Source organism: Ornithorhynchus anatinus, chromosome X1, assembly GCF_004115215.2.
Source record: "Ornithorhynchus anatinus isolate Pmale09 chromosome X1, mOrnAna1.pri.v4, whole genome shotgun sequence".
Taxonomy (NCBI): domain Eukaryota; kingdom Metazoa; phylum Chordata; class Mammalia; order Monotremata; family Ornithorhynchidae; genus Ornithorhynchus; species Ornithorhynchus anatinus.
The window spans coordinates 4,251,029-4,265,416 of record NC_041749.1 but is presented as its reverse complement, the minus strand read 5'-3'; the positions used below and the strand labels follow the sequence as shown (position 1 = coordinate 4,265,416).

The 14,388-nt window shown below is 48.1% G+C and overlaps 1 protein-coding gene across 2 annotated transcripts in view; it reads right to left on the bottom strand.

Annotated features, from left to right (window-relative positions):
* Positions 1-14,388, bottom strand: part of EIPR1 (EARP complex and GARP complex interacting protein 1) — a 79,631-nt gene that overhangs the window by 31,155 nt on the left and 34,088 nt on the right. For both annotated transcript variants that reach the window (XM_039910254.1, XM_039910255.1), the window contains exon 3: positions 454-553. In XM_039910254.1, the coding sequence (XP_039766188.1) occupies positions 454-553 (100 nt within the window). The remainder of the gene's footprint in view (positions 1-453; positions 554-14,388) is intronic.

Genomic DNA, 14,388 nt, shown 5'->3' with positions numbered 1-14,388 from the left:
GCTGCCTCTTCCACGTGTTCCCTGGACTTTCCCTAGCATTAGTGTCTTCTCCAGAGAATCAGTCCTCCTGATTACGTATCCAAAATATGCTCATCTGAATCGAACCACTGGCCTTCCAAAGACCACTTTGGTTTAATTTGCTCCAAAGTCCATTTGTTTGTCTTTCGGCCCGTCCGTGGTATCCGCCTAAAGCCTTCCCCAAAACACCACATTTCAAAAGAATCGACGTTGTCTCCATCCTTACCGGAGGAGACTATCTGAGGTTTCTTAAAGCAATCGCACCCTTAGACTGTAAGCTCCATGAGAGCAGGTTTGGCACCTTCACACCCTACTGCACACTCCCTGTGCTCTGCATACGGGAGGCGTGCCATAAATCCTACTGACCGAAAAACAAGCGCACGGACTAAATACGACAAAACGACTCACGCCATCTAATCCCATGTCCTTACATACCACGGCTTGGCTTGAGCTTTCTTGTAAATCCCACAGTAGTAGATGATTATCCGCCAACGAAATGATTTTTTTCCCATCTCCCATTGGCTCCCAGGCAACACTGGAAAAATAAGAGGTATCGTATTTACTCCGGGGCATGTTTAAGCCAACGACACCCATATCCACCGGCTCTTATTTCTCTTCGTTAACAACTTAAAAAGAACAGCAATCCGGTGCGTAGGTTTATCTTTTCTTGTCTCACGATCCCAAATGAGCTGCATTTTTTTTTCCCAATGCATCAATAATTAACTCTAACACTGGACTTGACAACCTCTTGTTTAAAAAGACCTGGAACAAAGATGTTCTAAAGATAAAGAACTAGCTGTTAGAATCAAACGATGAATCAACCCATGGTATTTATGGAGTGCTTATGGTGTGCAGAGCACTGTACGAAGCACTCGGGAGATGAGAAAAGAATATACTGGGTAGACACGTGCCCTGCCCACAACGAGCTGAGAGTCTAGAGGGGGAGAAAATACTGATAGAGGAGCATCTACCAGGAATAGACAGGAAGCTCCTCGTTGGCAGGGCGAGTGTCTACTAAATCTGTTCTTTCGTACTCTCCCAAGCGCTCAGCTCAGTGCTCCGCACAGACTGAATAAAACAGAGTTTATTCGAGGGCGTATTACGTGCAGAACATTGTACTGAGTGCTTGGGAAAGGACAGTAACATAGATTTGGCAGACAGAGGCCCTGCCCACAACTAGAAGAAGCAGCGTGGCTCAGTGGAAAGAGCCCGGGCTTGGTAGTCAGAGGTCATGGGTTCTAATCCCGGCTCTGCCGCTTGTCAGCTGTGTGACTGTGGGCGAGTCACTTCATTTCTCTGGGCCTCAGTTTTACCTCATCTGCAAAACAGGGATGAAGACTGTGAGCCTCACGTGGGACAACCTGATCATATCTACGCCAGCGCTTAGAACAGTGCTCTGCACATAGTAAGCGCTTAACAAATACCAACATAATTATTATTCTCTGGGCCTCAGTTCCCTCATCCGTAAAATGAGGAGTAAGATCGTGAGCCCCTCGTAGGACAGGAACTGCGTCCAACTCGATTAGCTAGTATCTATGCTGGCGCTTACTACAGTGCTTGGCAAATAGTGAGCACCTAACAAACACCTTAATAAAAGGAAAGGGGAGATGGGACTAGCAGAGTAACTGAATACCAAAGCATGATTTCAACCAGGAGGAGAGAGAATTTCAGGTGTTCCTGCACAAGTTGAAGGCCCGAGGTCCTAGGTGGAAAGATTTTCCCACAACAAATGGTAGAGTGACTACATAGTGCAAAACAAAGGTAACACCCACGAAGGGGGCCTATCCCTTCGGAATGCACTTTCAAAAACAACTGACAATTCTGACAATTCCGAGATCCACCATCTCCTCTGCCGCTGAAAAATAACTGCTCTGGGAAATCATTCATTCATTCATCCATTCATTCATTCATTCAATCTTAGCTACTGAGCGCTTACGGTGTGCGGAGCACTGTACTTAGCTCTTGGAAAGTACAATTCAGCAATTAAAGAGAGACAATCTCTGCCCTCACGGGGCTCCCAGTCTAGAAGGGGGGAGACAGACATCAAAACAAGTGAACAGGCATCAATATAAATAAAAAGAATTATAGATAGGTACACATCAAAACAAGTAAATAGGCATCCTTATAAATAAAATAGAATGATACATACGTACATATATACACACAAGTGCTGTGGGGCGGGGAAGGGGGTAGAGCAGAGGGAGGGAATCGGAGGGACGGGGAGGGAAAGGGGAACTGAAGGGGGGCTCAGCCTGGGAAGGCCTCCAGGAGGAGGTGAGCCTTCAGTAGGGCTTTGAAGGGGGGGAAGTGTGATTGTTTGGAGGAGGTGAGGAGGAAGAGCGTTCCAGGACAGAGGTAGGACGTAGGACAGAGGTAGGACGTGGGCAAGGGGTCAACAGCGGGACAGGAGAGATGGAGGCCCAGTGAGGAGGTGAGCGGCATCAGAGGAGCGGAGTGTGCGGGCCAGGCTAAGGAAGGAGAGAAAGGAGGTGAGGTAGGAGGGGGCCAGGGGATGGACGGCTTGGAAGCCAAGAGGGAGGAGTTTTTGCTCGATACGGAGGTTGGCAGGCAACCACTGGAGATTTTCGAGGAGGGGGGTGACATGCCCAGAGCCTTTCTGTAGAAAGATAATCCAGGCAGCAGAGTGAAGCATGGACTGAAGTGGAGAGAGAGACAGGAGGTTGGTAGGTCAGAAAGGAATCGCAAGTAAAGAAACCAGTTTAATAGGGTACAACTGCAATTTATTTATCTATTTATCTATATTAGTCTGTCTCCCCCTCTAGACTGTGAGCTCGTAGAGGGCAGGGGCATATCTGTTGTTTTACTGTACTCTCCCAAGCACTTAACATTCATTCGCTCATTCATTCAATTGTATTTATTGAGCGTTTACTGTGTGCACAGCAGTGTCCTAAGCGCTTGGAGAGTACAATTGGGCTCACAGTCTAGAAGGGGGAGACAGACAACAAAACAAGTACAGAGGCATCAGTAGCATCAGATGAAGACAGGACAGGTACCCTCAAATACCTGTCCCTTCATACGAAGGAGCTTTGACTCAGGAGGCTTTGGCTCAGTATGAACGTAGGAGATCACAGTAGCTGGGATTCCTTTAACGAACGATAACCCACACATCGCGACGGTCACCAAATCCTTTCGGCTCTACTTTCCCGACATCTATAAAATCTACCCTCTTCAACCAAGCAGCGTGGTGGAGTGAATAGAGCACGGGCCCGGGACTCAGAAGGTCCTGGGTTCTAATCCCAGCTGTGCCACTTGCCTCCTGTGTGGGCAAAGTCTCTTTACTTCTCCGGGCCTCAGTTCCCTCATCTGTAAAACGGGGATGGAGACTGCGAGCCCCACGTGGGACAGGGACTGTGTCCGACCCGATTTGCTTGTATCCACCCCAGCGCTGAATACGCTCCCTGGCACGTAGTAGGTGCTTATCAAATACCATAATTATTGTTCTTATTACTACTGCACTGATCAAGGGATCCAGCCTGGACTACTCTTTCTGCCTCCTCGCTGAACTCCTGGCCTCCTGTCCCTCCCCACTCCAGTCCATACTTGACTCTGCTGCCTGGGCCATTTTTCTACCAAAAATGCTCAAGTCCAAGTTCCTCCACAGAAGAACTTGCAGTGATTATGCTCGGGCAACTCCTCTGCATCAAAAAAAAAAAAACAAAACTCCTGTTACTGACTTTTAAGCAGTCGATCACCTCGCCCCCTCCTACTTTACCTGACTTCCTACTGAGAAGCAGCGTGGCTCATTGGAAAGAGCCCGGGCTCATGCGTTCGAATCCCGGATCTGCCCCTCGTCAGCTGCGTGACTGTGGGCAAGTCACTTCACTTCTCTGTGCCTCAGTTCCCTCATCTTTAAAATGGGGATTAAAACTGTAAGCCTCATGTGGGACAACCTGATTACCTTATATCTACCCCAGTGCTTAGAACAGTGCTCTGCACATAGCAAGTGCTTAACAAATACCAACATTATTATTATTACTACAACTCAGCCTGCTCATTTTGGTCCTCTAACGCCAGCTTCCCCACTGCACCTCCCTCTCAACTACCTCACCGTGACCGCTAGGCCCACGTTCCGCTTCTAGAGCGGAATGTCATCCCTCTTCATATCCCTCACACTGGGATTTGAACCCAGGACTCACCCCAGCTTCAGCCCTACAGCGATTCTGGACCTACCTGTAACCGATTTTAATGTCTCACTCCCTGTCCTAGACCGTAAGCTCCTTGCAGAAAGGGAATGTGATTACTGTAATCTCCCAAGTGCTCAGCACAGTACTCTTCACACAGTAAGCGCTTGATAAATATGACTGGTTGATCCACAATTTACCCATAGCCAAATTACAAATATCCACAAGATCACAATGGAACATGGCCTAGAGGACAGAGCACAGGCGTGGGAGTCAGAAGGACCTGCGTTCTAATCCTGGGGTGAGCTTGGGCAATTCACTTCTCTGAGCCTCAGTTACCTCATCTGCAAAATGGGGATTAATACTGAGAGCCTCATGTGGGACACAGACTGTGTCAAACCTGATTTGCTTGTAATGATGATGATGATGTTGGTATTTAAGTGCTTCTATGTGCAGAGCACTGTTCTAAGCGCTGGGGTAGATATAGGGTAATCAGGTTGTCCCACGTGAGGCTCACAGTCTTAATCCCCACTGTACAGATGAGATCACTGAGGCCCAGAGAAGTGAAGTGACTTGCCCACGGTCACACAGCTGACCAGTGGCAGAGCCGGGATTCAAACCCATGACCTCTGACTCCCAAGCCCGGGCTCTTGCCACCGATCCACGCTGCTTCTTGTATCTACCCCAGTGCTTAGAACAGTGCCTGGCACATAGTAAGGACTTAACAAATACCACATTTATTATTATTATCAGCCAGGTTCATTGTATCATTAATTGTCATTTGCCCAGGGGCTAAGAGGCCACTGTGAATACAAAGGAGGCCATAAAAAGGTCAAATATTTTCTCCCCAATTAGTATGTGGGTATCTTCACTAGGACTGCTTTGATGAAGTTGTCTTATTCTGCTCTTCCCCAAAACAGTGGAGTGGAGATGGGTGCCTGGGGTCTGACATTTATCTCATTTGGGAAAAACTGCCCAAAATCCCGTTTCTTCAGAAACAGGTCTCTCTCCCTAGAGTATTTGATAAGGGGGTGGTTTTAGCCGCTTGCTGTTCGTTAATATATTTTCTCAACAGGGCTAACATTTGGTACATAAGGTCGCTCCATGTTCTCTTTGCCTCAGTTTACTCATCTGTAAAATGGGGGTTAAGACTGTGAGCCCACGAGGGACAACCTGATCACCTTGAATCTACCCTAGTGCTTAGAACAGTGCTTGGCACATCGGAAGCGCTTAATAAATACCATTACCATTATTAATAATAATAATGTTGGTATTTGTTAAGCGCTTACTAGGTGCCGAGCACTGTTCTAAGCGCTGGGGTAGACAGGGGAATCAGGTTGTCCCACGTGGGGCTCACAGTCTTCATCCCCATTTTACAGATGAGGTAACTGAGGCACCGAGAAGTGAAGTGACTTGCCCAAAGTCACACAGCTGACAAGTGGCCGAGCTGGGATTTGAACCCATGACCTCTGACTCCAAAGCCCAGGCTCTTTCCACTGAGCCACGCTGCTTCCCTATTATTACAACAATCTTGATTCTCTTCCTTAGGAGAATTAAGCTTTCCATTAGAGATACTGCTTGTGGCTTAATACTGACATCGAAGGTTTGCAAGCCCCAGGGTTGTCCTAAAAATAAAAAAAAAAATGAAAAAAAGAAACGAATAACAATAATAATTGTGGTATTTGTTAAGCACTTACTACGTGCCAAGCACTGTACTAAGCGCTGGGGTAGATACAGGACAAATCGGTCAGACACAGTCCCTGTCTTGCATGGAGCTCACAGCCCACGTCTCTGCTTCCAAAGTCTCTTTTTGGTTCAACTTGGCGACCAACAGTTTGCTGGCTGGTCCTTTTGCTCAGAAAGGCTGAACTGAAAAGCCGCATGGCCTAGTGGCCTGGGAGTCAGAAGGACCTGGGTTCTAATCCCAACTCTGCTACTTGTCTGCTGTGTGACTTTGGACCAGTCACTTCACTTCTCTGTTCCTCGGTTACCTTATCTATAAATAAATGGGCATTGAGATCACGAACCCCTTTTGGGCCACGGGCTCTATCCAACCTGATTAGCTTGTAATAATAATAATCACGTTGGTATTTGTTAAGCGCTTACTATGTGCAGAGCACTGTTCTAGGCGCTGGGGGAGATATAGGGTCATCAGGTTGTCCCACGTGAGGCTCACAGTCTTCATCCCCATTTGACAGATGAGGTCACTGAGGCCCAGAGAAGTGAAGTGACTTGCCCACAGTCGCACAGCTGACAAGTGGCAGAGCCGGGATTCGAACCTGTGACCTCTGTCTCCCAAGCCCGGGCTCTTTCCACTAAGCCACGCTGCTTCTCCAGAGCTAAGAAGAGTACCTCACACATAGGAAGTGCTTAACAAATAGGAAAAAACCCTACAAAAAACGAACTAAATAACCCTATTTCTCTCATTTTACACGTAGCTGCTCTTATTGTCATTAGTTCTTGTCACCACCTTTCAGATGATTGCAGTATGCAGTGTTCTCTGAAAAGCAAAACTATTTTATCGTGGATTGTCACCAGGAAACTGGTGTTATAAACCTAAAGGAAAAAAACACGAGGCTAAGTACAGCATTTGTTACTCCAAACTAAGGAGTTGATTTCTTTCTTCACAAAAACCACTCAGTTTTCTGTCTTACCAATTTCAATTTGTGAATTAATTGATTAAAATGCATTCAATCGTATTTATTGAGCGCTTATTATGTGCAGAGCACTGCTACTAAGCACTTAAATATTGGCAGCGGGGCTACATTCCTCCAGTCATAAAGAGGAATTCATTCAATCGTATTTATTGAGCACTTACTATGTCCAGAGCACTGTACTAAGGGCTCTGGAGAGTATAACTAGAAAAGAGATTCCCCAAAGGAGACAAACATACCCAATCTGAGGAGACAAGATGACCCCAGCTTTAAAGGTGACAATAAAAAATGCATTTTATTTCGTTCAGTAAAAATTGGACGTCATTACTCCACTATAAAGTGCCGAGCTTGCTTTACTTGAATTCTAGAACTTAAAGAGTTTTTAGATTAAAAATGAATTGCTTGTTTTAAGACTATGGAAGTCAATTTGGAAGCTCATAAAGTTTATTATTATAATGAAAAAATTTTTTTAAAACCCATAAGTAATAAAATGCAGTGTAATGTCATGGAAATTAAGTCATTGGTTACTAGTCAGTTTTTATTATTGTTTACAAAACAACCCCCAATAAATTAGTTGCTCAAATTATAAATCTTCTTCCTAAAAATACCGGTTTACCACTCTGGCTAATTCCTTAGTGCCAAAAAACGCGCCGGAGACCCTAACGGCTTTTCATCACGTGCCACGATGATTTAAAAAACAAATTCTGAGGGAGTCAAATCGTTTAGCAAATAAACATATTCTTTTATAACACGTATAAACTACAATACTGCTGCGGCACACGGAAAATTCTGAGTAGCAGTTTCATTTCCATGCGGCACCTAGTAAGTTGAGCCTGGCAGAGAAGTGTGAAATGCATTATGTTGGGCTAGTAAAGTACTGCAAAGTCTTCGCATGCGCTTATTTGGAAATATTTTATCGAACAGATTCGGTCTGAGGTCTTACCGGGGAGCGGAATCTCCTAGTGGAAAGAACACAGACCGGAGAGTCAAGGGGACCCGGGTTCTAATTCCTTCTGAGTGGACTCGACTTCTGGGAGGCAAGTCGTTTCACTTCTCCGTGCCTCCGTTTCCTCCTCTGTAAAGTGAGGATTCAATACCTATTCTCCCTCCTACTTAGATTGTGAGCCCCACGTGGGACCCTGACGATCTTGTATCTGCCCCACAGCGCTTAGTACAGTCCGGGCACAGCACTCGACAAATACCACGATCATTATTATAACCTGGGCTTCGAAAGCTGAATAGTGGCGTCACCCGGGGGGGCGGGGGGGTGCCAGGTGGAGATATCATTCTTTTTTTATATTATATTTACAACTTTACAATTAGTCAACTCAACTATTTATTAGGAGGGAGTAGAAAGACAATGGTCTTGATTATTCTCCCCTGCCTTCACAGCCTTATTGAAGGCAAATCTCCTTCCCTGTCTAAGCCCCCCTTTCCTCTTTTCCCTATTGCATCGCCCTGCCTTGTTCCCCCGCCCAGCCTCACACCACTTATGCCCATATCTGTCCTTGATTTACTTCTCTTCGTGTCTGTCTCCCCCTCTAGACCGTAAGCTCATCGTGGGCAGGGAATATGTCCGTTCGATGTTATTTTGTACTCCTCCTGGTGCTTGGTACAGTGTTCTGGACACAGTGAGAGCTCAGTACGACTAAACAAATGAAGGGGGACGGGGAACTGCCTGCCAACTGGATCTTGTCTGTCGTTCTATCTCGTGAAATTCAGTACGGTTCATAGGTGGCCCTGCTCTCGATCCACGACTTCCAGCCTTGTAGAAGCACACGAGACAGTGGAACCGTCTCTTAGAAGTCCGACGCCAAGAGTGAAGCCCGGGCTCAAACGACGCGTCGGAGCAGGGAACGGGTGGAAAACCGCGGCAGCAAAAGAGCGGCCCGACAGGTCGGTCACTCCATCGTATTTACTGAACGCTCACCGTAAGCGGCGTGGCCTAGCGGAAAGACGACGGACCTGGGAGTCGGAAGGCCCTGGGTTCTAATCCTGCCTCGCCATTTGTCTCCCGCTGTGTAATCGTGGGTAAGTCACATGGCTTTTCTGGGCCTCTGTGAACTCATCTGGAACATGGGTCAACCCGATTTGACTGTATCCACCCCAGTACTTAGCGCAGGGCCCGGGAGCATAGTTCTGTCACTTGTCTGCCGTGTTGTGACCTTGGGCCAGCCACTTTACTTCTCTGGGCCTAAGTTATCTCATCTCTAAAATGGGGATTAAGACTGTGAACCCCATGTGGGACAACCTGATTACCTACCCTAGAGCTTCCATCAGTGATGGGCGCAAAGTAAGTGCTTAAAGAATACCACAATTATTATTATTATTATAGTAAATGTTTAACAAATACTACAATTGCTGTTATGATTATTGCAGAGTGCTGTACTCTGTGCCTGAGAGAGTACACTCTCAGAGAAGCAGCGTGGCTTAGCGGAAAGAGCCCGGGCTTGGGAGTCAGAGGTCATGGGTTCTAATCCCGGCTCCGCTGCTTGTCTGCTGTGTGACCTTGGGCAAGTCACTTAACTTCTCTGTGCCTCAGTTACCTCATCTGTAAAAATGGGGATTTTAAAATGTGAGCCCCACGTGGGACGATCTGATTACCTTGTATCTACCCCAGTGCTTAGAACAGTGCTCTGCGCATAGTAAGCGCTTAACAAATACCATAATTAATTATTATTATTACTAAGACAATATCACAGACACATTCCCTGCCCACAACAAACCGACAGACTGCAAAGGGGCTGCTCTTTGAAGCAAAGTCTTTGAAAATATTGGGAAATGAAGAGGCAGGTGCAATATAGAGCAAGGGCCTCTGTGGGGCAAATTCAGTAGCCCAGCCAGCAAGGATCGATATTTTGGGGCGACCACACGGAAAGGATTTCCGGTCAGACGCCGGCCTCCTTAGCTATATGGCTCAACTCTCCCTGTCAGCGTCGTCATCTTCAACGAAATGAACGATGGCCGGATATTCTGGGTAATTAATGAAACAGATGTCTCATTTTATGCTGGAGTGGATGTCTGAGGAAAGATAATGTCACGCAAATCAGAGTCAAGTGAATTCGGTTAGACCTTCAGACGATTAAGAACAAAAAAAAAAGTTTGCAGAGTTAGAGAAGCGGCGTGAGGGGAAAGAGATGTGGGTCCTACACCCACCTCTGCCACTTTCCTGTTGTGTGACCTTGGGCTCCGTGCCTCTGTTTCCTCATCTGTAAACGCGGGGATCAGATACTTGTTCTCCTTCCGTTTTAGGTGTGAGCCCCAGATGGGACAGGGACTGTGTGTCAACTGCCTACGTTGCATCTCCCCCCGGCGCTACATCACGTGGCACATATTAAGCCCTCAACGAACACCGGGATAATCATTTTTGTTACTGGGAAGAACGAAGTCCGCTTGCTCAGTTTCAGGGAGAAGTGATTCAGGGTACAGTTTGATGGGGAAAAATGGTCAGAACCACACTGCAGAAGACTGTTTGAATGCAGACCACGTGTTATATATCACTCAGTCCTCCAAATAAGAGGAGAGAAAGAAATTACCAAAGGGTACTTTCCAAGCACTTAGTACAGCGCTCTGCACGCAGTAAGCGCTCAATAAATACGATTAAATGAATGACAGTGGTAAAACAATCACAAAAGGGAGGGTTTCCTGAGAACAAATCAGGTTCCTTCACGCCAGGAACAAAAACTCACAGTGCAGAAATGCAAACATAAGACCCTACCAATTGATGGATTCATTCGTAGTTTTCGAGAGCTTATTGTGTGCAGAGCACTGTAGTAAGCGCTGGGAAAAGAATAATACAGCAATGAAGAGAGACAATCCCTGCCCATGACGAGCTCACAGTCTAGAGCAATGGATTGTGCTAAACACGACCCCGCAACAGCCCAAACACGGGATTGCGTAGATAGATGTGAACTGCTCTGATGGCTGAGAATTATTCCTCTCAGGAAAAATCCGAGTAAGGATAAATCCACGCAGAAAGAACTAGGTACGGCCAAAGAGACTCGTAGCCAACTTGGAATTCTTCGGAGACTGATCATCCAGTTTGCAGATTAGACAAATCCTCTGCTTTTGCCCTCCCTCCGGCTGGCGAGCTTTTGACCATTTAACTGTTCGTTAGCATCCCCACCAGAGGCTCAGCAGGGGAAATGAAAGGGAATGAAAATCAAATCAATTAGTTTGGCGACTTGTTAGCGGCTCTTTCATACAAGGGGATGGAAAAGGAAACTGTTTTTCTTTTTATTCACTACGGCTTTCAATTATCCGGGCAATGCTCGGCCCCACCATCAGTGGGGAAAATCGACAACCGGCTCGATCCATCCGCGCATTTCTCATCTTCATTTTTAAATCGATTCCTTGCGGTTCTGGGAGGAGCAGCAATCCGATTCTCTCAATTTCTTTTCGGTATATGCGGGAAGAGATAGGTTAAAAAGAAATATTCCATGATAAATACGAGGCCGGACTAGGAAGAGAAATCGGAGTTGGGGAACTGCATTCCTTCACTGGGCGATGGAATCTGAAGATAGTCTTGGCCTACCGGGAGTTTCGAAGTAACTTTTTGATATCAAAATGAGCTTTCTTCCCACCCCGTCACCCCACCCCCTGAACAGAGACCTGCAGAGACTCCAACGGTCTCCAGAGATTTCGGATCTCTCCGCCGGCCCACCTGGCCCTGCGGTAGGTGGGGGTGCTTAGAGGTTTGACAGCGAGCAGAGGGTCCCCCAGCTATAATAATAACGTTGGTATTTGTTAAGCGCTACCTATGTGCCGAGCACTGTTCTAAGCGCTGGGGTAGCTACAGGGTCATCAGGTTGTTCCACATGAGGCTCACAGTCTTAATCTCCATTTTACAGATGAGGGAACTGAGGCCCAGAGAAGTGAAGTGACTTGCCCACAGTCAGCCAGCTGACAAGCAGCAGATCTGGGATTCGAACCCATCACCCCCGACTCCCAAGCCCGGGCTCTTTCCACTGAGCCACACTGCTATGAGCCCCTGAGTAGCCGGGTCCTGGCTACCTGCACGTCCTCTAGACTGTAACCTCAAGTGGGCAGGGAATGTGTCTGCTTTTGTTCTATTGTAATCTCCTAAGCGCTTCTTACAGTGCGTAGTGGCTACAGCAGAGCCTGGGAGTCAGAAGGTCGTGGGCTCTAATCCCGTCTCCCCCACTTGTCTGCTGCGTGACCTTGGGCAAGTCTCTGGGCCGCAGTTACCTCATCTGGAAAACGGGCATTGAGACTGTGAGCCCCACGTGGGACAGGTGCCGGTCTCACCTTCACGACATCGCCGAGATCCTCCCTTTCCTCTCCATCCAAAGCGCTATCACGTCAGTACGATCCCTCATCCTATCCCGACTGGATGACTGCATCGGCCTCCTTGGTGACCTCCCAACCTCCTGTCTCTCCCCATTCCAGTCCAAACTTCACTCTGCTGCATGGGCTGACTTTCTACAGAAATGTTCAAGGGCACGTCACCCCCCTCCTCAAAAATCTCCAGCGGTTGCCTATCAACATTTGTATCGAGCAAAACCTCCTCACTGTTGTCTTCCAAGCCGCCCATCCCCTTGCCCCCTCCTACCTCCCCTCCCTTCTCTCCTTCTCTAACCTAGCCCGCACACTCCGCTCCTCTGCTGCCGCTAACCTCCGCACTGGGCCTCGTTCTCATTTGTCCTCAAATCCGCCAAACCCACTTCCCCTCTTCAGAGGCCTACTGAAGGCCCACCTCCTCCGAGAGGCCTTCCCTGACTAAGCCCCCCTTTTCCTCAGCTCCACCTCCCCTTCCCGTCCCCCCGACCCACTCCCTTTGCTCTCCCCGCCCCTCCACCCACAGCACTTGTGCAAATATATACACGTCTCTAATTCTACTTATTTATATGAATGCCCGTTTACTTGTATTGATGCGGATCTATATCTATAGTTCTATTTATTTATATCGATGCTATCGATGCCTGTTTACTCGTTTTGACATCTGTCTCTCCCCTTCTAGACTGTGAGCCCGGTTGTGGGTAGGGACTGACTCTCTTTACTGAGCCCACTGTTGGGTAGGGATTGTCTCTGTCGGTTGACGAAGTGTACTTTCCAAGCGCTTAGTACAGTGCTCTGCACACAGTAAATACTCAATAAATATGATTGAATGAATTGCTGAACTGTACTTTCCAAGCGCTTAGTACAGTGCTCCGCACACGGTAAGTGCCCAATATACCACTGAATGAATGAATGCTTGGCCCCCGGTAAGCGCTTAACAAATACCATCATTATCATTATTATTATTATTATTAGATCGACCTCCCCTACTTTTGCCGCCCCTGAGAGGGTGGAATGAACAAGGAGCACCGCTGCCAGAGTGGACGATGGGCAGCGACCCCCACTGATGCCCCCCACCGACCCGTCCCCGGAAAAGCCGGCCGGTCCGAGGTCGGTGATCATCCTCTGGTGATCGGACTCGGTCCGTCTTTCTCCCCGAAGCCCAACCTGGAGCCGCGTCGACGGCAGAAACGGTGGGAATCTCCACCGTTGATGCCGCGCCCTCTATCTCCGTGTCGGAAAACACCCGATCGCTCGACTTAACCGGATTCTCTTTTAAGGAAGCTTTTTCTCCACCCAAGAAACACGCAAGAGAGCTCTGTGGCTTCTCGTCTCGGGCCACCGGACCCTCGTGGGAACCGGAACGAGGCCGGGTGGAGAGCAGAGCCTCCGGTTTGGATGGCCTCCGCCGGCCGGAGGGGAGGCATTAGTCTAGCGCCAACGTCCCTAACTCCTAGCAGCTGGGGATCCGCTTTATCATCATAAGGAGTCGGGGAACCATTAAATTACCCTGTGGTGACTAGTCGGCGGTGCGAGACGAGGCGGCACTGCCAGAAATCCAATGTTACGATATCACAACGGACCGACAGAGAACGCGTGTGAGCCCCGTGTGGGGCGGGGGCCGTGATGAGAGTCAGGGACCGGGATAACCAACGGGGACTGTGTTGATGGGCAAACAGAGCCCGTGGTGACGGACGGGGATTGGGGCATTTAGTCAGGGAAGGCCTCTTGGAGGAGGTGTCCCTTTAATAGGATTTGAAGGTGCGGAGAGCGATGGTCTGTCCAACGTAAAGGGGGAGAGAGTGTCTGGTCAGAAGGAGGATGTGGGTGAGGGGTTGGTGGTGGGATAGATGAGATTAACAGCAGTGATAATTATAATAATAATAATAATAGAGGGAGATAGTGCGGGGGGAGAGGGAAGAGTTAGAGAGGGAGAGGTAAAGAAGGAGAGAGAGAGGCAGAGGAAGAGAGGGAGAAAGAGAGAGGCAGAGAGAGGGAGAGAGACAGGCAGGGAGAGGGAAGGAGGGAGGGAGGGAGAGAGAGGGAAAGGGACAGGGAAAGAGACAAGGAGAGCGGGAAGGAGAGAAATAAAGAGAGTGACATGGAGAAAAGGAGAGAGAGGAGGAGAGAGATAAAAGAGGAGAAGAGAAAGATGGAGAGTGACAGAGGGAGACAGAGAAAGGGAGGAGACAGAAGGAGAGTGATGGAGAGAGAAAGGGAGAAAGGGAGAGAGAAGGAGAGAGAGAAAGAGAAAGAAGGAGAGAGTGAGAAAGGGA